The sequence below is a fragment of the Dipodomys ordii genome, unplaced genomic scaffold (genome assembly GCF_000151885.1).
Source record: "Dipodomys ordii isolate 6190 unplaced genomic scaffold, Dord_2.0 Scaffold138, whole genome shotgun sequence".
Taxonomy (NCBI): Eukaryota; Metazoa; Chordata; class Mammalia; order Rodentia; family Heteromyidae; genus Dipodomys; species Dipodomys ordii.
The window spans coordinates 2,644,429-2,665,641 of NW_012267354.1; the positions used below are offsets into that span (position 1 = coordinate 2,644,429).

Genomic DNA, 21,213 nt, shown 5'->3' on the forward strand with positions numbered 1-21,213 from the left:
ATGGAACAGAGTAGCAAATTTTTTTTTCCTCCTTCCCTGCTGCACTAGACTTCAGTGATAACGAGGTTATGAAGACCAGAGTAGATTGGGAAAGGTGTAAAATATTCTGGATCATTAAAAGGTTACCTATGCTAGTGTGAGACACGATTGAAACCAGCTGTTGCTCAATACAAAGAATAGCCACGAGGTAATATTAAATTCACTTAGGACTAGAAAAAATTAAACGTAAGCAATGAATTGCCAATTCAGTTGTCATGCTATAGTGAGGAAAGGCAAACCACTTGTAAAGGGCAAAAATCTGAAGTTAGATGGAATGCATTTTTAGATAAAAACCTTGTGAACTCAAATGCTCGCAATGTCGTTATTCCAATTACTGGAGTGAATTTCTAAGAGCTAGAGACCACAAGACGACCCTAAAATGGCAGGTGATATAAGTCTGGAGATTGAGGTTGAACCGTTAAGTTGTAGAAGGGCACAAGATAACTACCGAAAATAAACTGGAGACATTGGGAATTGCACCAAACATGCCTCAAAACAAATGGGAGTTTAACACACATTTGAGCAAAATACAGGAGTGGGGGAAATAGTGTGAGCCCTTCAGATGAAGATGTGGCGGCCCTGAAAAGGGCCTTTGTGGATGAGCAGAACAACCAGACAAGAGCCTGCGGTTGTTTAGCCGCCGAAGCCGTAGAGGGTGCGGCCCTGGCGCTTGAGCGCGTAGACCACGTCCATGGCGGTGACGGTCTTGCGCTTGGCGTGCTCCGTGTAGGTGACAGCGTCGCGGATCACGTTCTCCAGAAACACCTTCAGAACCCCGCGAGTCTCCTCGTAGATCAGGCCGGAGATGCGCTTGACTCCGCCACGGCGAGCCAGGCGCCGAATGGCGGGCTTGGTGATACCCTGGATGTTATCGCGCAGCACCTTGCGGTGACGCTTGGCACCGCCTTTGCCCAGGCCTTTGCCACCCTTGCCGCGGCCAGACATGTTGCCTCTGAACGACTACAAGCTCGGAGAGAGAAAACCGCCGTGAGCACTCTGGCTCCGACCAGAAGCCTTTATACGTCCTGCGGCGGACCGAAGTGAGAACCGGAGCGCGGGAGGCGGGAAGTCCGGTCACGCCCACGAGGGGGAGGAGGGAGGAGAAAGCCGGTCCAACTGGAGGCGCGAAAGCAGGGGGGGTGGGCGGGAGAGACAGGGGAAGGAGAGAGCTTTTTTGTCTCCCTGTCTGGTGTTTGCCGAATTGGAAGGCTTTACGGAGGCCTCTTTGGACAAAGCAGTAATACTGTGGACAGCACAAAAAGGAGACAAGCAATCCAATACCCGCCGGTATCCCACCACCCCGAGAACGCAGCTGCTAGTTGCTAAGGCGCCTTGGCAAACAGCACTCATTCTAAGAACGCGGCTACGGTGTTCTAAATAGCCTTGGCTGCCTTCTTTACGCGTGCATTTTCATCCGTGTCCCTTCTCTCAAGGATTTCCTAAAAAGCGGTTTCTGTCCTGTGTCCCCCTTCTTATCATAAATCGGATTTCGAGATTCCTCCTTTTCCTGGCTGAAGAAGTATCACTTGGAACTCGAGGACAAGGCTCCTCACATCCTACCGTCTTTATCATCGATGTGGCTCACAACAGAAGTCTGGCGAATTTGTCCTAGGAAAACATTTAGAGGTCATGGCTGTTTTCATAAGGTTTTTTGACACATTTTTAGTAAAGCTATAGTATTTCATAAATTGTTCCTATTATCAGGGGAAATAACTTATTCTTTATCCTATGTGTGACTTGGCTGGTTGTGGATCCTTTTATATGCGGCGTGTGTGTTTGTGTGTGTTGTGGGACATTCTAGCAGAGTATTGAACCCATTTTTAGCACCCATTTTTCCCAGGGCCCAACCATCTTTCGAAAAGTCATTTAGTCTTTCTTAGCTTGCCATATGGCACCCTTCTCTTCCACTATAAAGTCCTTAAACTTTTTGACCTGAATAAGTTTATGGGTATCTATTTTTCCTTCATGTGATGACCCAGGCATGTAACACATTTACTTATGTTTTCTGCTAAAATATGTCTACCATGAGTTTATTTCAGACAATTATTCAACACTTCCTTTCTATTGAAAGGTCATTTTCTCAAATAGGGAAGGAACTGTAAAACTTTAAAATTCTAAAACAAGTATAATAATATACGATTGTTTAATCCTTTTTTATTTAGTATAATGGTGAATTAATTGCTAAGAAAAGTAATAAAGAGCTTAGAAAAGTTTTATTTATATTGTGGTTTCAATAGTTACTTCTGCTCTTCTTTCATAGCTTTATCATCTTCATAAAGTAAATGAAAATAGCATTTGTTCCTTTTAAGACTGTAAAGATTAATGAAGATAAATGATTAAACAAGTTTAGTTATTAACTACAATAAAGATCTAACCTGCATCTTAGCACTTGTCCACAAAAACTTTCCTTGAATTACCTATATTTCTACATTCTCAACTGCATTCTTTGTATTCAGTACCTCAAATGAAATACTAATTCAAATATTTTATTTGCTTAAAATTTCTGACTATTCTTAAATTTGCATGTTCTTACCTTATGAATAACATTTATGACGAATATCTGAAAAATGAGAAACGAGTTGTGAAAGAGAAGCTACCAAAGAGCAACATATCAGTTTGAGAATCCAGGTAAGACTGTGTTTACTACAAAAATAACCATTGTGGCACATCTAAACGAATGTTACCATTGGATTTTCAAACACTGACTCACTGGCCAGAATTATTGCCAATAAATTTGTAACCAGTGTTTTAGTGCTTTCCAGAAAGGCATGAACTCAATAAATGAACTGGCTGACTAAAATTAAGAAATCTGGACTATATATTAGATCGGCAAATCATCCAGGTGAAGGAAATTCCTAAACTACACACAAGACATCCCAATAGAAAGTTACAAAACTAAGTTGGGAAAAGGTAGTTTCTGTGCTCATTAGACGACACGGGGTGAAAAGCAACAGCTATCTTTTGGTGAAAATATGAGGTGGCTCTGAAAAGAGCCGTTTGGTTCTGCACAACTTGTGGAGAGCTCACTTGGAGCTGGTGTACTTGGTGACGGCCTTGGTGCCCTCGGACACGGCGTGCTTGGCCAGCTCCCCAGGCAGCAGCAGGCGCACGGCCGTCTGGATCTCCCGAGACGTGATGGTCGAGCGCTTGTTGTAGTGCGCCAGGCGAGAAGCCTCGCCCGCGATGCGCTCGAAGATGTCGTTCACGAACGAGTTCATGATGCCCATGGCCTTGGACGAGATGCCGGTGTCCGGGTGGACCTGCTTCAGCACCTTGTACACGTACACCGAGTAGCTCTCCTTGCGGCTACGCTTGCGCTTCTTGCCGTCCTTCTTCTGCGCCTTGGTCACCGCCTTCTTCGACCCCTTCTTGGGCGCGGGAGCGGACTTCGCTGGCTCAGGCATGGCGAGAGATGGCTGAGAACTACGGAACAAACGCTCCCCGAGGCCCCTCTTTATCTACATGGCTTTATGCAAATTGGGAGTGTCAAGGACCTCCTGTGGTTGGTGAGCAGGCCTGTGTGACGCCAAGAGCCCGCCTCGTCCAATGAACACCCGCTTCCCGAAGAACCGCGTTCTATTGGTCTAAATGAACTGTTCGGACAGACCAATCGCAAGGGGGCCTTTTCGCACCCAGCGCGGACTATAAAGGTGCGTTTTCGCTCTCCTGCTCCGTACTGACTGGAAACGACAGTTGAGACTTCGCTATGTCCGGACGTGGCAAACAGGGAGGCAAAGCTCGCGCTAAGGCCAAGACCCGCTCTTCCCGAGCCGGTCTCCAGTTCCCCGTCGGCCGAGTTCACCGGCTGCTCCGCAAGGGCAACTATGCCGAGCGCGTCGGCGCCGGCGCCCCGGTGTACCTGGCGGCCGTGCTGGAGTACCTGACGGCCGAGATCCTCGAGCTGGCTGGCAACGCGGCCCGCGACAACAAGAAGACGCGCATCATCCCGCGACACCTGCAGCTGGCCATCCGCAACGACGAGGAGCTCAACAAACTGCTGGGCAAAGTCACCATTGCCCAGGGCGGCGTCCTGCCCAACATCCAGGCCGTGCTGCTGCCCAAGAAGACCGAGAGCCACCACAAGGCTAAATAAGGGGCTTTAAGCTTCTCACACTACAAAGGCTCTTTTCAGAGCCCCTTACAAAGTCATAAAGAAGAGACACTACTTGTTCAGTATATATTTGCAATCAGGCAAATACCCGTTTCATTGGAATAGTGTGTTTTGCAGACATTTCAAATAGCTTTATGTAAGCTCTTAGTATTTGTGCTTTGCATTTTCCTTTCAAATGAGATTTGTGTTTAATAAAGTAATCTGGTTATGTAGGAAAATGCATGGTTGTGAGAGTAGGCCAAGTTTCACTGTGTGACACTGTCAGACTGGTTTCAATAGCACTAATGGACAGATACCTGTATAAAAATAGCCAAAGGCTATTTTGAGAAGACAAGCTAAAGACTATCCTGGTATTTAAGGAAACAGGATTGTGGTCAAGAAGCCAGCCTGACAAGTCCCTGAGATTCTCACCTTCAATTAACTAGCCAGAAGTGAAAGTCCCAGCCCTGAAGAAGCTAAAACACAGTAGTTGGAGATCACACCTACCAAAAGATAGTCCATAAGTCTGGGTGGACCGTGCTTTATTGTGCATCTTGAATTGGAACAGTTACACATGTTTTGCCTTTTCAGGAAGTTTCTGTTCAACTCTTTAATGTTTTGATAAATCTGAACTTGATGTTCACAAAGCAATAATTTTAAACCAGGTACATCGCATGAGTATTAACTTGTCCTAAAAGAAGGCTGTGGGCTTGTCTCCACCTTTGCTAAAGTAATGCTTTTAAAGGCCAAGCATTGTAGCTTTGTCATGTACTCTCAACACATGTAAGGCAAGCTGGAGGATTCTAAGTTCTAGGCCAACTTGAGCTCTACATAGCAAAGAAAGACCCTTTCTCAAAAGACAAAAATATGAAACATCAGAAGCACATAAAAGCAAATAATTACACTGTTGAAGACAAGTAAAAAACTATGATGCAGGAATAAACACAAAAGCATAGAATATTTGGGAATCGACATAATATCTTGCAAAATGACGTTTTCAAGATTATAAGAAACGAATTGAGAATCCAGCAGAGAATGTGCACCACCAAAGACTGATCTGAGCAAAAGTTCTGATATGAGCAAGGTAAATGAGTTTTGAAATTGGTAATAAGGCAAAGGTTACAAGAGATAGGTCAAAAGGTACTTATAGGTCACTTTGTTTTAAATATTTTTAGTTTTGGATAAGAGGTTGGCCATGTATTTTCAGGCCTTGAAGTTTTCATCTTTTGGCCTGTCTGGGATTACAGACATGCACTGCCACATTCTGTGGGAAAAAATTCTTTGCATATTAGTGACTTTGAAATCTGTATGCCCATCCTGACATATCTTCAGTACTATACACATTCAACATTACATTGTTAACAACGCTGCTTTCTTAAGTTTCCTTGTTTTAATGAATAGTATCACTTTCTATGGGATGAGACAAATGAATATGGAATTTATTCATTTTTGTGTGTTATCTCTATAGCAAAGCTAAAATCTTATATGGGGAGACAAAAGCTCAAAGTTCAGTAAGTTTTTATTGTAGTTCAGCACATATTTTTGGAGGGAATACCCACATACACATAATTATAATTACTATCCCAGAATTGATGCTTCATGTAATCACAAGTGGCAAGTTAATTGTATGTTCAGAAATATATTGCCTGGGCTGGGAAGGTGGCTTAGTGGTAGAGTGCTTGCCTTGCATCCATAAGGCCCTGGGTTCAATTCCTCAGTACCACATAAACAGAAAAAGCCAAAAGTGGCACTGTGGCTCAACTGGTAGCAAAAAGCCAAAAGTGGCACTGTGGCTCAACTGGTAGCATTGTGCTAAAGAGCTGAGGGACAGCGCCCAGGCCCAGAGTTTAGGCCCCACCATGGACAAAAAAAAAGAAAAAAACAAAAAGAAGAAAAGAAATATATTGGCTATATATCTCCTGGAGGTATTTATCCAGCAAGTCAGAGTGCACTATTGATCAATGCAAATCATGAAATTTCTCTGTGAGCTCATGCAGTATTGGCTCTTATTTTCTCAGCATAGAAAGTAGGAATGTGCAAAAAACACCTTGTTTAGTGATGGGCCTGGGTCAGCATATACCACCACATCCATATTCAGTGGCCTTGTGAGGCATTGTTTCCTCCCAAAATAGTGTATTTTCATTTCCCGGAGGTGACTAATTTCTGAGGGGAATACTCTTTGCTTAAGAACCAAGTTTAACAGCATTAGAACATTTTAATTTTGTGAGCGAATGGGATCCTCTAAATTCCACACATAGTATTTATATTGGTGCTAATTTCTGATATGAGCTCTCGGAAGACAATGAGCAGGAGCAAATTGTAATGATTACAGTAGTTGTAAGGAAATTACCTAATATCAAGACAAAAAATAAATAATAGACAATAACTAAGTAGCATACATAAATCCTCAAGCCAAAAATTCAAAATTTTAAAATTTGGGGCATTAAAAATTCTGATCTTTCATGAGGCACTGGTAGCTCAGACCTGTAATGCTAGCTACTGAGGAAGCTATCTGAAGAACAGAGTTCAAAGGCAGCCTGGGAAGAAAAGTTCCCTTGAGATTCTTATCTATAATAAACTACTCACAAAGGCCGGAAGTGGCACAGGGGCTCAAGTGGTACAGTCCCTTGAGCACAAAAAGGCTCAGGGACGGCCCTGGGTTCGATTCCTCAGCACCACATAAGCAAAAAGAAAAGCCGGAAGTGGTGCTGTGGCTCAAGTGGTAGAGAGCTAGCCTTGGGCCCAGAGTTCAGGCCCCCCGACCGCCCCCCCCCAAAATAATCAATGCAGAAAACCAGGATGGAGGCATGGCTCAACATGCTTAGCAAATGCAAGCTCCTGAGTTCAAACCCCTAGTACTGCTACAAAAGAAAGAACGAAGGTGAGGGGAGAAAGAAGGAAGGAAGGAAGGATGGAAGGAAGGAAGGAAGGAAGGAAGGAAGGAAGGAAGGAAGGAAGGAAGGAAGGAAGGAAAAGGGCTCAAATGGAGTAGAGGGGGCTACAGAGTCATTTGTTCCTTCTTTAGTCCATCTTCTCCACATTGGACATGAGACATGAGATAAATTCTTCACCAAGTCTCCTGGGATGCTTCACCCTGAAAATAGCATTTAACTTGTGAAATATTTCTGTGTTAGACCTCAGAGGATGATAGATAACTTAAGGAAAATGCTCTCCAGAGACAGCCCTTAGAATAAATTATAGATTTATCTCTTACAAGTCATCCTTTAACTGGAGACAATCTGCTTGAAGGATCTCTTCCTCCCAACAAATATCCAGTTGACAAGGATTTGTCTTTTTTTGTAGTCCTCCCACTCATGCCTTGCTTCTTGTCTATTAGGAGAGAGGCTCAAAACGGGTTCTGAAATTCCTTCCTCCTCAAATAAAGAAGACATCACAAGGCTGATGATAAGAGTCAAAATAAAGGGCTCTATGCTGTGCTTCGCTTCCATTTCTGGGAAGACTGCTAGCGAGTTGATGAGAGAGTCAAATGGATAATGATGAATGGGAAGTAACAATAAATTTGGAAGAGTCATAAAAATCATAATTCACTATAAATGAAAGAAATGTTGATGCAATGTTGCTTCAAGCAGCAAATGTCTCTAGAGTTACAGAATTGACAATCAGTGCCTCCCCTGGAAAATCTTCCTAAATGTCTATTATATGGTAGAATGTTCTAGGATTTTTCTTTTGGAAAAAAAAAATCAAAGAAAATGGCTACAAGATAGCAAACTGACATTATTAGATCCAATGTTTTAGAACACATGTATAATAAATATATTATTCTTTTTTAAAAAATAAAGTTTTATTTTTTGCCCTCATTTTGAAAAAAAAAAAGGCTCAGGGACAGTGCCCCCAGACCCTGATTTCAAGTCTCAGAACCCGGGGGGGGGGGGGGATCCTCTACCTTGTTTCATAAGCTGACAAGTTGAAGAATAAACTTATACACAAATATTGGCCAACTTGCCAAGAAAAATCTGGAATGCCTTGAAGAATTAAAAGCTTAGAAAAATTATAACTACAATATACTCATAGGTTCACTTATAGAGTTTTCTATTATTGGTGTTCACATGCAAAAGAAATACTATTACTACACTACTACTGAGTACTCAGTTTATTTCATGAACCTGAATATTAGGAGACTAAGGAACAAAACAAGTGCTGTGATTTTGTAAATTCAAAGGAGATAAAATGGAGTGTTCTTTCATTAAATCAGACAAGGCTTTGGTGGAAACGGTCATTTAGACAAACCAGGCATTTATTTTCCAAAGGGCCGTTATTACAGTCCTTATAAGCCTATGACTTTTGGATGCAGGTATAATGAATTAGTATGTTCTAGCACCCTTCCTTTCACCCTTACAAAACTATAGTTTGCATAATAAATCTCAATGGCTGTCCCTAATTAGCCCAGCCACGAATCAGCTACATAAGCAACATCTTTAAGCTAAGTCTCTCACACCCGACTTAAGATGCACAGAGAAGATTTGAAACCAGGGTGCGTCAGCTCTGGTCAGTGCTTAGTACAGTCAACATGGAATGCTGAGTCCCACAATTAGAACAGTGCCTGGTGCTAGAGCAACAGCTCTTTTTAGTTAATGTGGATGGCTCTGAAAAGAGCCTTTGGGTAGATAGATGGGGAAAGAGGATTTAGGCCCTCTCTCCGCGAATGCGGCGCGCTAGTTGGATGTCCTTCGGCATGATGGTCACACGCTTGGCGTGGATGGCACACAAGTTAGTGTCCTCAAAGAGACCCACCAAGTAGGCTTCACTCGCCTCCTGCAGCGCCATCACAGCGGAACTCTGGAAGCGCAGGTCGGTCTTGAAGTCCTGCGCGATCTCGCGCACCAGCCGCTGGAACGGCAGTTTGCGGATCAGCAGCTCCGTCGACTTCTGGTAGCGCCGGATCTCGCGCAGCGCCACGGTGCCGGGCCGGTAGCGGTGGGGCTTCTTCACGCCGCCGGTGGCCGGAGCGCTCTTGCGAGCGGCCTTGGTGGCCAGCTGCTTGCGGGGCGCCTTGCCGCCGGTGGACTTGCGAGCGGTCTGCTTAGTACGAGCCATGATTTTCTGACTGGAACTAGATAAAAAGCAGAAGGCTGGCTGCTGCTTTATAACGAGAACCTGAAGCTGATTGGACAAAAATAGACCAGGCCCACCTAGCTGCAAACCAATGAAAACTCAAGGAAATTTGTAAGCACTTACATTCGCTGTGCGGAGTTTCACCGATATGTCCTTACGTGTGTGCAAAACGCCTTGGTCAAATACACCCATCTGTCCAGCATTCTATATCGTTCACCAAATCGTATATCGTATATCGTTCACCAAATCCTTTTGTTTTGGCCTCAGGCCTATTTTTTTCTCTCTCGTTACTATCTTTTCCTACAGCTGTTTTCCGTGGAAATAAGCGCATTTTTTTTTCTTACAGGGTATACTGGAACAAAACTAATCCAAGAGAACTTTAAGATTGTACTAAATTTACGTGATACGATGTTATTTGGTCTTTGCACTATCTCAAATTCAGTGTATGGGAGTGTGCACACTAATTCAGTCCATCAACCCTTTATCTAAATTTCTAACAGTATTCATTTTCAACGAAGACTTGTATGACTTCATGAAGCCACTGTTAAATTTCTAAGTAAAACTAATTTTATGAATAATTACAACGAAGATTGATCAAGCCAGTTTTAAAGTAATTATAATGAACCTAAGGAATGGGACTTCCTGATCTCGTATGGACTGAATAAACTTGGAAAATCAACCAGTTACCTATCAAAGGCGGTTACTGACCAATTACCATCTTAATTCGTATAACCAGCCAGAAATGAGAACTGATAATTGCCCAGGTTGGTCACAGAAACAAGGTACACCTTCCACTCTATTTGTTAAAACCAGGGAAATATGCTCATGACCTAAGAGGCAGTTTTAACTATCTCGGAGATAGCCAAAGATGAGGTGAAGAGCTCAGGGAGCGTGCCTAGGACCAGGGTTGAAGCTACACGATTCACAAAAATACAAATTAAAACTCGAAATAGAAACAAAGCGCACAGTCCCTTTCTAAAAGTTGTAGGTGGCTCTTAAAAGAGCCTTTGGTTTTAGCAGGGCTGAAAGACACTTATTTGCCCTTAGCCTTGTGGTGGCTCTCGGTCTTCTTGGGCAGCAGCACGGCCTGGATGTTGGGCAGGACGCCGCCCTGGGCAATGGTGACTTTGCCCAGCAGTTTGTTGAGCTCCTCGTCGTTGCGGATGGCCAGCTGCAGGTGTCGCGGGATGATGCGGGTCTTCTTGTTGTCGCGGGCCGCGTTGCCAGCCAGCTCGAGGATCTCGGCCGTCAGGTACTCCAGCACGGCCGCCAGGTACACCGGGGCGCCGGCGCCGACGCGCTCGGCATAGTTGCCCTTGCGGAGCAGCCGGTGAACTCGGCCGACGGGGAACTGGAGACCGGCTCGGGAAGAGCGGGTCTTGGCCTTAGCGCGAGCTTTGCCTCCCTGTTTGCCACGTCCGGACATAGCGAAGTCTCAACTGTCGTTTCCAGTCAGTACGGAGCAGGAGAGCGAAAACGCACCTTTATAGTCCGCGCTGGGTGCGAAAAGGCCCCCTTGCGATTGGTCTGTCCGAACAGTTCATTTAGACCAATAGAACGCGGTTCTTCGGGAAGCGGGTGTTCATTGGACGAGGCGGGCTCTTGGCGTCACACAGGCCTGCTCACCAACCACAGGAGGTCCTTGACACTCCCAATTTGCATAAAGCCATGTAGATAAAGAGGGGCCTCGGGGAGCGTTTGTTCCGTAGTTCTCAGCCATCTCTCGCCATGCCTGAGCCAGCGAAGTCCGCTCCCGCGCCCAAGAAGGGGTCGAAGAAGGCGGTGACCAAGGCGCAGAAGAAGGACGGCAAGAAGCGCAAGCGTAGCCGCAAGGAGAGCTACTCGGTGTACGTGTACAAGGTGCTGAAGCAGGTCCACCCGGACACCGGCATCTCGTCCAAGGCCATGGGCATCATGAACTCGTTCGTGAACGACATCTTCGAGCGCATCGCGGGCGAGGCTTCTCGCCTGGCGCACTACAACAAGCGCTCGACCATCACGTCTCGGGAGATCCAGACGGCCGTGCGCCTGCTGCTGCCCGGGGAGCTGGCCAAGCACGCCGTGTCCGAGGGCACCAAGGCCGTCACCAAGTACACCAGCTCCAAGTGAGCTCTCCACAAGTTGTGCAGAACCAAACGGCTCTTTTCAGAGCCACCCCACATTTCCACCAAAAGCTAGCTGTACTCTTGGATGACATTTCTGATCCTTGTTCAGTCACAAGTCACGTTTTGAAGGGACTGGGTTGCTGTTCTTTATATTTCTAAGCTTACTGCATTAGGGTTTTTGTGATGGGGAAGTGGGCTGGGAACTGCTATCAAGTTAGTCGTTTCAAGAGCAACCGCTGCCGTTTTGTGCATATTCCTTTCTTATTGTTCCCCTAACACTGAATCAAGTTAGTTCACACGGGTATCCCTGAGAAGAGCCTTAGCCTCCGAGTTACTTATGTTCTCTCAATACTATCCTAGCGATCTGCTTGATTCCGCTGCGGCTATCCAGTCATTCAATGGCAGAGCGTGGTGCTGTCCTGCATTTCATCTTGCCAGGGTCTGCCGCTAGCGTTTAGTTTCCTCACTCCCTACACCTTTTCCCCTTTAGTTGCACCCGGACATTCCAACAAACCTTAAAAATCAACACATTGCAATGGCCTATTTCAAATTGCGGACCAAATTGAGAACTACTTTCAGAAAGGCGGGCAACGTCCCAGTTGTAGGTCCGCCTTCTTTCTCTTCCAAACCTAGGAGAAGGCGGAAGTCCCAACGCTGCTTACTTACCAGAGAACCCTTGAGGACATGTTGGAGACATTTGGTGCGGTCTGTGCTGTGAATTCCCCAGAAGAGCTAGAGGGGATGCATGCTGCAGCTTAGAGGTGTGAGTATTTTATGCAAGAAATCGCTCAAAGCCTCTAATTGGATTACAAACAGAGACACTGGCCTTTGGCCCTAGTTTCATACTGTGTCAGTGTGTTACTGTGTTGAGAATGTTAGCTTTTTAGAGTACTCCATGAACTACACTACCATCAAGTATTCTCACCTGCTTCTCAAATTAGAGCTCTGTAAGCTGGGGAGGGAGGAGAAGAGCAATTTACCTAGTCACAGGGCAAGGAATAGGGTCAATTGAATTTAGGTGACTGAACTACACAGACCAGTCGCTTAGCAGCTGAACTGTTTTATTTTAGGTCAGAATCCTCACAAGAGAAAAGAGAGCTTTTGCTTTTATCATTCTTGCATGGTATCAATTCACTTACTCAAACTTACCCAGTGTACATGATCTGGTGTTGTACCTGACACTTGATCCAGATAGGACAGCTCTTAGCTCTGCTATCTTTTGGCAAGCTACAGAACTGGTTCTGCCATGTTTTCTTTGTAAAAATGTGAAAATCTTGAGGATTGCAATTACATACTTAAAGAGAATTCAGGAGCAATCATTAAGTATTTATTGCCTTCTGGGGGGGGAGGGGCAGGGGTCGATCATAGGGCCTGAACTCTCAGCTCTTCAGTTTAAGGCTAGCGCTCTACCACTTGAGCCCCAATGCCACTTCCAGCTTTTTCCGCTTACGTGATGCCGGAATCGAACCCAGGGCCTTATACATGCAAGGCAAGCGCTCTACCACGGAGCCACCTTCCCAGCCCGGCAGTACTCTTTACATTAAGACACAAAAACTTCTTTATAATTTATTGTTTATCCATGTGCAAGATAATGCCCTAGAAAGGTCTTTTAATTGATTGTTTAGTTTCCACTGCCATCTTACTTGTGAAATTATAACCATAATCTTAAATTACTATTATATCTATTTTACAGATCCAAAAGAAAAGGTAAGTAAATTGCCAGATGTTACACAGTTAATATAAATATATTCACAGATTCTAGCTTTAGTAACTACATTTTAATAACAATACAGTAGTTATCTTTTCTTCATTAAGTAGCTGTACAAAGAGATGTCACTTCCATAAGTCAAGTTATGAATACAATGCATTTTATTCACTGTCACATCGTCCATCATTCGCCCCATTTCCCCCCTGCCATCCCCTACCCTTAAGTTATGTCCTTCAATTTTATATAATGTAGCTTTTGCCCATCTTCTCAGGCTTGTAACCATTGCATGCTAGAGAAAAGAAAAACTGTCAGCTATGGAAAGCAAGATGCAGGATAATGAGCAGTAGAGTTGTGCACATGTGTGAATAAATGTGAAATAGCTCTGGAAGGATACTAGATAAACTGTTAGCTATAGTTGCCTCCAAAGAAAGGAAGTTATATAACAGGTAGATGAAGGATCTTTTCCTTATAATCCTTTTCTGATGTCAGAATTGTATGTATATATTATTGCCTGTGAAAGTCCCAAAAGCCAAGCTGTGAGATCCGAAAGGATTGGTAATTTGGAAGGCCTTTCCCCAACATACACTCAGAACACCGAGTTTCCTGGGAAGGTCAATCAGTCCTGGCTTGATAGGAATTCAGATTTCTATCCTGGGTGTAGGCTAATTGGACCCAAGCCTTTTGGGAGCTTGGGGATAGCCTAAAGTCCATGCAAATTGTAAGCTATTTACTGCTTACCTCTACTTCCTAAGATAAAGTAGTCATTTATCACTTCAATAAGATTGTGTCACATGCTTGATGTTTTTGACTACAAGGATATTGAATAACATTGTATCACATGATCAGTGCTTATGACTTAAAGACTATTGTGACCTTACTTTCCGCACTGTACTCTACTCAATAAATACCATGTGGAAAGGACCTTGGACACCTGGAGCTGGCGTTTAGTGTCCCAAACCCCAGTCCACAGTCCTAGTAATCCATGGATGAGGGTGCAGCCCTCATGACATACATGTAGCATTCATTGGGGTAAGTTTTCACCATATGAATTTGGGGAGGTATATACAAACCACAGCAAGTGCAAATCTTACTTTCTCCCTTAGCCCTGCCTGTCTTCAGAAGTGTCCTTGAGCCTCAGTTTTTGTAAACAGTAGAAATGAGATAATTCAGGCAGGGACTTTGTAAGAATGATTTTATCTGAGGAGTATATTCACAATACCCAAACTTACAAGAAATAGTGGATCTATAAATTATTGTGGGAGATGCGACTAACTGTGACTAACCACAGGTTACTCAGCAATTGCTTTGATTGGACCAGGCATAGGAGCTAAGGGGCACAGAAGAATGTAGGAGCAGAGTGAGTACATAATAGCATTGTAGGCAAAGAAAGGAATATCACAGTCAAAGAATCAAAAATGGTGCAATAAGGCTAATAATTAGTACCTGTAATCCCAGTTATTCAAGATGCAAAGATCAGGAAAATTGCAATTTCAGCCTAGAAGTTAGTAAGACTTCATCTTAACAAGTTGGGTGTGGTGGTTCATATCTGTGATCTCAATTATACAATAAGCCATAGACAGAAGGTAAAAACAAGATGCCCAACCAGTTAGAAAAGTTCCCCCAGAAAACCCACATGAAGCATTCAGGGTCAGTTTTACCAAAGTTGTTCAGACCTCAGGTTACAACTATGTGCAAAACTGCCCTTAGCGTTTCAGGACTTCCAGCCACTCTGAGCTTGCCCTGTAAAATATGTCAGTTTTGCACCGGGGTGGCAAAGCAGGGAGAGAAGCATACACATTTGCAAGATTCCCCACTAGGTGGCAGTACAATTTTATTTAAAACGATTTGGAAATAACGTCGTTAACAAGGCCTCACCTAAGGCATGGTATTTGTCACAAGGAAAACTTGTGAGAAGAGTGAGAACACTGGCCCCATGGTGTAATGGTTAGCACTCTGGACTTTGAATCCAGCGATCCGAGTTCAAATCTCGGTGGGACCTCTTCAGCTTTTCATTTTCCTGGTTGTCTTTTAAAATCTTGTGTACCTTCCTGTAATCCATGCCAGTGAACAGGAATGCTCCAATAAGAGCAAGTCTGTATGCCAAAATGCTGTAGCTCTCCTCTCATACATACATTCCCATAAACTGTGATGTGATAAATACCTGGTCTGTGGGCAATAAATTTGGAGTCATTTTGCTCTTCCTGGGGGCCCATTGCTTCCAAGAATGCTCTCAACGAGGCAGGATTTACCCATATATGAAGGGCATACTGGAGTACCAGTCCTTGAATAGGCCATCTCATCCTATCATAGCTACACATTCCTTAGGCTCTTTGTTGTTGTTATAAAGGTGGTTATAAAGGGGTTATGTTACACAAGTCAGGTATTGAGTACATTTCTTTTTGAACAATGTCACCCATTCCCTCCCTCTCTCCCAGTCTTAGGCTCTTTCTTAGCTTTTGGTAAGCTTGTGAAAGCCTCTGCTCTTGGACTAAGTTCCTATTTGTGGTTCATTGTTGAAAACAACCCATGAGAATATTAACCCTACAGATTCCAGTCCAAGTCCTTACCCTTTGCCTGAGATATGTTTTTTTTACATTTGAATCATAGCCTACACAAATCCAACCTCACTTGTTACCATACCTGACTAACATTAGCCCAAGATAGATAGTCACTAGTAATGTGTAAAATTCTGCTTATTCATTTCATTCCTCGGGTCTCATTTTCTACCTCCAAAACATTTTGTCCTCCATTCCATCTTCATGAGCTCTACATCCCTAGTGATTCCTGGAATATTTTCTTAGATCTGAAGACCTTCTCACTGCGGCCTTCACTTGGCTCCCTATGTTCAGTAGAACCCCATCTGCATTTCCTCAACACCCTAAAAATCTTCCAATACTACCTCATATTTTATTTGATTTTTAAATCAGGTTCCTCTAGAGGAGAGACCACACTACTTTGTCTTATTCACCTTTCAGTCCCCAGTCTTACCACACTTTGTTTATATTGGATCAAAAGTATTTACTGGATCCATAACTTTTATCTAACCTCACGTCATCCTAGATGAAGTGAAGAGTTTATGCTTGTGTTTGATTAGAAATCTTTCTGTGTAGCAAATTCTGGAGCCCGAGCTGTGAGACCAGGAGAGTTAAGAGTTTGGAAGGCTGCCTCAATAGCACTCAGAAGGCTGAGGGCTGGACCCTGAAAGGTTAAACAGTTAAGGCAAGAAAGTTTAACTTACGACCCTAAGTGCACTTAAGTTAGAGCTGCTTGGACACTAAAAGCTTAAGACCTTGGAGATAAGATGAATGTCTGTGTTACGGTTGGAGTGTTTATTGTTCCCTTCTGCTTCCTAATGATAAGGGGTCAATTATCACTGAATCTACAAACTATACTTCATGTTAATGGTTGTAACCACCAAATAGGTTAATAGCTGAGCCACCACCACCCCGTCCCGCAATTTAAGAAAAAAAAAAATTAATGGGAACTCAGAACTTCAGAAGCTGGTGAGCTCTGGACCCCCTAATGCCTTCTTTCCTATCTTCTCTTTTCTCAGTTCTTCAGCCCAGTATTCTCCCATTGTGCTGTTCCTGGTTATGTTTAGCAACCAGTGGCACCCAGTGTGGGGCTCAAATGACCAGTGAACTGAAGTATTTGGAAAATCAACTGAAGAACACTGAAGAGTTCTGGTCCAGGAAGGAACACACCAGGACCACGCTTCAAGACCATCAGGATAACAATGGGGCAAACTAAAAGCAAAAGGGCTAAGTATTTTGAGCTGATAAAGATGCTGCTGGCAGTGTCAGGAGTAAAAGTAAAGAGAAGAGATTTTGAGGATCTAGCCTGTTATATGGAGAAATATTGTTGCCCGTTGTCTCCACAAGGAATGCTGCAAACGCAGCAGTGGAAGGAGGTGGTCGGGGCCTTTGAAAGGGCTGGCAGCCAGGGGAAAATAATCCCATGTAAAATTTGGGTTTTATGCCATTTAATTACAGTGGTGTTGCAGCCTTCTCAAACTCCTCCACCATCAGAGTGTGGGTCTGTTTGGGAAGTTCCGGTGTAGAACCAGGATAAGGATGGAGACTCTCCATCTTGTGACAAAGAACATTAAAAATGTGAAGCCTGGGAGAGTGAGGAGGAGTCTGCCTCCAGGTGTGAGGAATTTAACCATTCTCAGGCCTCTCAGTCCCCTCCTTTGCTGTTGTGTGTTTCTCCAGTCGTGGGTCAGATGAGTTCCCTTGCTCAAAAGACAAAGGGAATTGAAGGCTTGTATTGATGTGCCTTCTGTGGCACCAGAGGCGCTTCCCATGCTGAGTATGCTACCCTGCCTTAGAAGACACTTTGGGAGCTGAGACAAGCTATCTCCACCTATAGAGCTACCTCCCCTTACATTATGGGCATCCTCATGGGAGTGTAGAGGCTAAACACCTGATTCCCCAGGACTGGGAAAGCTTGGCTAAAATCTGCTTGGAGCCTAGTCAATATTTGCAATTAATTGTTAAAAGCTATCCTCTTTCAAAAGCACCTCTTTATTTTACTGGCAGAAACAAAAAGGGGAAGATATATTGTTCCACTAATAATTAACTCCCCTTAGGAGTCTGCCCAGCAGAATGAACTAATAGCAGTCATCCAGCTGCTCAAGGGTTTCTTTAATCTTACTAGAACTAATTCCCAATTGCCCAGACTTTGTCCCAGGGCAATGAGTTTGTTGATCACAGGTGTTCCCTCTACTATTAAAAGGGACAATGCCCCTGCCTATACTAGCAATAAGTTGCAAACTTTCTTAAATAAATGGTACATCAAACGTTTTACAGGAATCCCATGTAATCCTCAAGGACAAGCCATTGTGGAATGAAATAACCAGGTCACTGGACCCCCAAAGAACAAAAAGCAATGGCATTATATACCCTTAACTTTGACAGTGTGACTTTTCCATCCAATACTTCAGCAGCAGATAAACATCAGAAGGATCTGAAAAAAAAAATGCAGTCCTCATGTCAGCTTATATGATGAAGGGATGACAATAACTGGAAATCCGGAACTGTCAAAGTACAGGGCCATGGTTGTGCTTGTGTCTCCACAGATTATGCAGATGTCTGGCTACCAGGCCAAAAACTAAAACTCAGGAATGAAGAAAAGATCATCCAACATCAAGGAACCTCTGGAGGAATCCGTGAAGAAGATGAAGGTAACTGAAGGCCCTGGACGAACAGCACAACAGAACAGGGACCATTCCCACCTGGGGACAGATGAAGAAGCTTTCTCAAGAAGGCAATGGATGTCTAAAGGAAGCCTGGCACCAGTGGCACACACCTGTAATCCTAGCTACTCAGGAGGCTGAGATCTGAGGATTGTGGTTCAAAGCCAGCCCGGGGAAGAAAAGTCCCCATGAGACTTGTCTCCAATAAACTACTCAAAAAAGCTGGAAGTAGCACTGTGGCTTAAGTGGTACAGCAATAGTCTTATACACAAAGAGGCTCAGGGACAGTGCCCAATCCCTGAGGAGTTCAAGCCCTTGGACCGGCAAAAAGAGAGAGAGATGTTTAAAGGACAATAGACAAGAAATTAATGCAGTGGGCTGGGAAGGTGGCTCAGTGGTAGAGTGCTTGCCTTGCATGCATGAGGCCCTGGGTTTGATTCCTCAGCACCACATAAACAGAAAAAGCCAGAAGTGGCGCTGTGACTCAAGCGGTAGAGCGCTTGCCTTGAGCTGAAGAGCTGAGAGACAGCGCCTAGGCCCAGACTTCAGGTCCACGACAGGCAAAAAAAGAAAAAAAAATTAATGCAGTATCTTTGTTTTGTAATGATGATAGCACCTTGTAGTTCCTCCTACACAGTGCAAGCCTCTGCTTGGGGGATTCCAATTATGGGTAAACCATTGTACTTAAATTGTACTGTGATAGGTGACAATTCAAAAGTAGGACCTGTTCCATGGGTATAAAGACTGAGTTGAAATAGTTGGTCAAAAAAGTCTTGAGGGGCCCTTGATAAACATGATCAGTCTAATATCCAGTTTGGTATTAACTATATCAAACTTAGGGCCTCCACCGAGAATGAAGGAGAATATAATTGTTCTAAAAGACAGAAAAGTTACTCTAAAGACAATGTTCGTATGGGGGAAAAAATGTCACACTGCATTGGGCCCCTGAGTCCGAATTTACCAGTTCTTCAAACATGATTTCAGTTGGCCATTAATAATACCATACAGGCCTCTGACGCTGAGCTGTGAGGCCTGAAAGGATTCAAGAGCTTGGAATGTCATCTTGAAATGCCCTTGGAATGCTGAGGGCTGAGCCCAAGTAAGGTCAAATGGTTGAGGCTAACATAAAAGTTACTACCCTGTGTGTTTAGAGCTGCTTGGACACTACACTTAAAGCCTTGGAGATAAGATGGATGTCTATTTTATGGAAGGACTTTTTTTGCTCCCTAACAAAGGAGTCAATTATCATGGGTCTTAAACACAAGGCCTAGGTACTGTCCCTGAGTTCTTCAGTTCAAGTATAGTGCGCTAGCACTTGAGCCACAGTGCCACTTCCAGTTTTCTGGTGGTTAATTGGAGATCAGTCTCACAGACTCTCTTGCCTTTGAACCTCAGTCCTCAGATCTCAGTCTCCTGAGTAGCTAGGATTACAAGCATGAGCCCCTAGCAGCTGGCAAAAAGTCAGTTATTTCTAGGTATACAAATTATACCTTATGAGTGTCTAACCACAAGATAGATTGATACCCTATTCTCTCCATTTATCTGTAGTTGCCCCTCCCCCTGTTCTAAACTCAGTAAAAACTCTTGTTAAGGAGATCTTGGGACCTGGTAGCAGGAATCACATCAGGTCACCTGGTTCCCCAAAACCTCAGTTTTCCAGCCCGGTTTCCCCTTGTCCCAGTCACAGCAACACTTGTTTTGTATCAAGAAAAACCCTTCTTTACAATATATCCCATCACAAAATTTAGACTTGCTGTCCATGGGGAAGGGTACAAAAACCTAACCCAGTGTGAAATTAGCAAGATGAAATCTTGGAGAATGAATTAACTATGGACCTTGTACATTATAAATGTTTATGTTTCCTGTTGTGTGGACAATCTTAGTAACTGTTCTGAAACAAGACAATTTGTTACTACTTAATCAGCTGGTTTTTCTTTGTAACAAATGTTCCGGCTATAATTTTGGAAGAAATCAGGAAATAAAGAAGTTAACTTTTACAAAATCAAGCTGCCATAGATTATTTGCTAGTGAAAAATCATTTAGGATGTGAACAATTTGAAGGATTGTGTTGTTTTAATACAACTAACAATTCTCAAAACATTCAGAACCAATCAGAGCAGCTCAAAACGGAATTGAGCAAGTCAAAAATTACTAATGACTCGGTGCCCCTAGGATGGCTGTCTTGGCTGTGGCCCTTTTTGGGTCGAATAGCTTCTGTCTCAGGGGTCATCCTATTGGCTCCCTGTCTCTTCCAGGGTTTGTCCCTTTTCATTCATCGTTTATTAGCCCAAGCAGGAGTGAGAGCCGTGCTGTCTCAAATAACAATGTAAATTCTGGAGCCGAGCTGTAAGACCAGGAAAGGGTTGAGAGATTCGAAGGCCACCTTGACACAGAAAGCCAAGAGCTGGGCCCTGGAAAGGGGATGCAGCTGACCGCACCCACAAAGTCCCTCTCCAAAGCCTAGTGGGAGTGGGCCTCAAAAGTGAGGCGGGGTTGGGAACTTTGGACCTTTAGGAATCTCTCCCCACACTTCCTCAGGATGAAAGGGAGAGGCCAGGTCCAGGGAGACCAGGGGTGGACTGGTGGCAGGGAGGCCCCATTCCCCACCTCCTGGCCCCTCCGTCGGGCTGTCAGGTCTTCGGGGATCCCCTAACCCCGTGGTCCAAGCATACGTGTTTCCGTATTGCGTAAACACTGTCTTTCCTGTGGCTTCAATTTTAAAAAAACAAAAACCCCTATGTGTCCTCCAAAACTCCTGGCGCCCAGAAGTTGATTTCTTGTAATAACAAAAAGATCCGATGACGAACAAGAGTGAAAAGCCCCTTGCCTCCCGCGGGTCCCTCACCTGTTAAACAGAGGTAACAGCCCGCATCTCACAGGGCTACTGAAAGCCACCATGACCCCCGGCTAGCCGTGGCCTCCCGCTTTGGTTTAGAATTCTCTTTCCCAGTGAAAAAACAGAGGCCCGGAGGCTGCGGAGGGGGCGGGTGGGGGGGGGGGG

At 44.2% G+C, this 21,213-nt stretch overlaps 4 protein-coding genes, 1 long non-coding RNA gene and 1 other non-coding gene across 7 annotated transcripts; 3 read left to right on the plus strand and 3 right to left on the minus strand.

Annotated features, from left to right (window-relative positions):
- Nucleotides 1-610: 610 nt before the first annotated feature.
- LOC105996929 lies at nt 611-9,185 on the minus strand. Its single transcript, XM_013031168.1, has 5 exons — nt 8,780-9,185; nt 3,647-4,093; nt 3,067-3,497; nt 1,255-1,282; nt 611-999 (listed from the first exon to the last, which is right to left on the minus strand). The coding sequence occupies exons 1-5, from the start codon at nt 9,182-9,184 to the stop codon at nt 673-675; spliced, it is 1,638 nt and encodes a 545-aa protein (XP_012886622.1). The 5' UTR covers nt 9,185; the 3' UTR covers nt 611-672.
- Nucleotides 3,023-3,452, minus strand: LOC105996997 (histone H2B type 1). The gene has a single exon (XM_013031264.1). It carries the CDS (start codon nt 3,441-3,443, stop codon nt 3,063-3,065), a length of 381 nt encoding a protein of 126 aa, XP_012886718.1. The 5' UTR covers nt 3,444-3,452; the 3' UTR covers nt 3,023-3,062.
- A 1,049-nt stretch (nt 9,186-10,234) lies between the features above and the next one.
- LOC105996991 (histone H2A type 1) lies at nt 10,235-10,638 on the minus strand. The gene has a single exon (XM_013031257.1). The coding sequence runs from the start codon at nt 10,626-10,628 to the stop codon at nt 10,236-10,238; it is 393 nt and encodes a 130-aa protein (XP_012886711.1). The 5' UTR covers nt 10,629-10,638; the 3' UTR covers nt 10,235.
- A 288-nt stretch (nt 10,639-10,926) lies between these two features.
- On the plus strand, nt 10,927-11,352 carry LOC105996996 (histone H2B type 1). Its single transcript, XM_013031263.1, has one exon. The coding sequence runs from the start codon at nt 10,931-10,933 to the stop codon at nt 11,309-11,311; it is 381 nt and encodes a 126-aa protein (XP_012886717.1). The 5' UTR covers nt 10,927-10,930; the 3' UTR covers nt 11,312-11,352.
- A 600-nt stretch (nt 11,353-11,952) lies between these two features.
- On the plus strand, nt 11,953-18,339 carry LOC105997003. 2 transcript variants are annotated; one of them, XR_001175630.1, is made up of 3 exons: nt 11,953-12,070; nt 16,569-17,164; nt 17,827-18,339. It is a non-coding gene; the product is annotated as an uncharacterized LOC105997003 (long non-coding RNA). The 2 variants fall into 2 exon arrangements; XR_001175631.1 differs by having other exon boundaries at nt 18,096-18,339.
- On the plus strand, nt 14,943-15,014 carry Trnaq-uug. Its single transcript has one exon. It is a non-coding gene; the product is annotated as a tRNA-Gln (tRNA).
- Nucleotides 18,340-21,213: the final 2,874 nt, after the last annotated feature.

Bases quoted from the DNA above. Each gene is read 5' to 3' on its own strand.
- LOC105996997 (XM_013031264.1), bottom strand. From the start codon at position 3,443: ATGCCTGAGCCAGCGAAGTCCGCTCCCGCGCCCAAGAAGGGGTCGAAG.
- LOC105996991 (XM_013031257.1), bottom strand. From the start codon at position 10,628: ATGTCCGGACGTGGCAAACAGGGAGGCAAAGCTCGCGCTAAGGCCAAG.
- LOC105996996 (XM_013031263.1), top strand. From the start codon at position 10,931: ATGCCTGAGCCAGCGAAGTCCGCTCCCGCGCCCAAGAAGGGGTCGAAG.
- LOC105996929 (XM_013031168.1), bottom strand. From the start codon at position 9,184: ATGGCTCGTACTAAGCAGACCGCTCGCAAGTCCACCGGCGGCAAGGCG. The intron at 4,094-8,779 runs GCCTAAATCCTC...CTTCTTGGGCAG, and splicing joins GCCGCATTCGCGGAGAGAGG to CAGCACGGCCTGGATGTTGG. The intron at 1,000-1,254 runs GTAAAGCCTTCC...CCGAGCTTGTAG, and splicing joins CTTTGTCCAAAGAGGCCTCC to TCGTTCAGAGGCAACATGTC.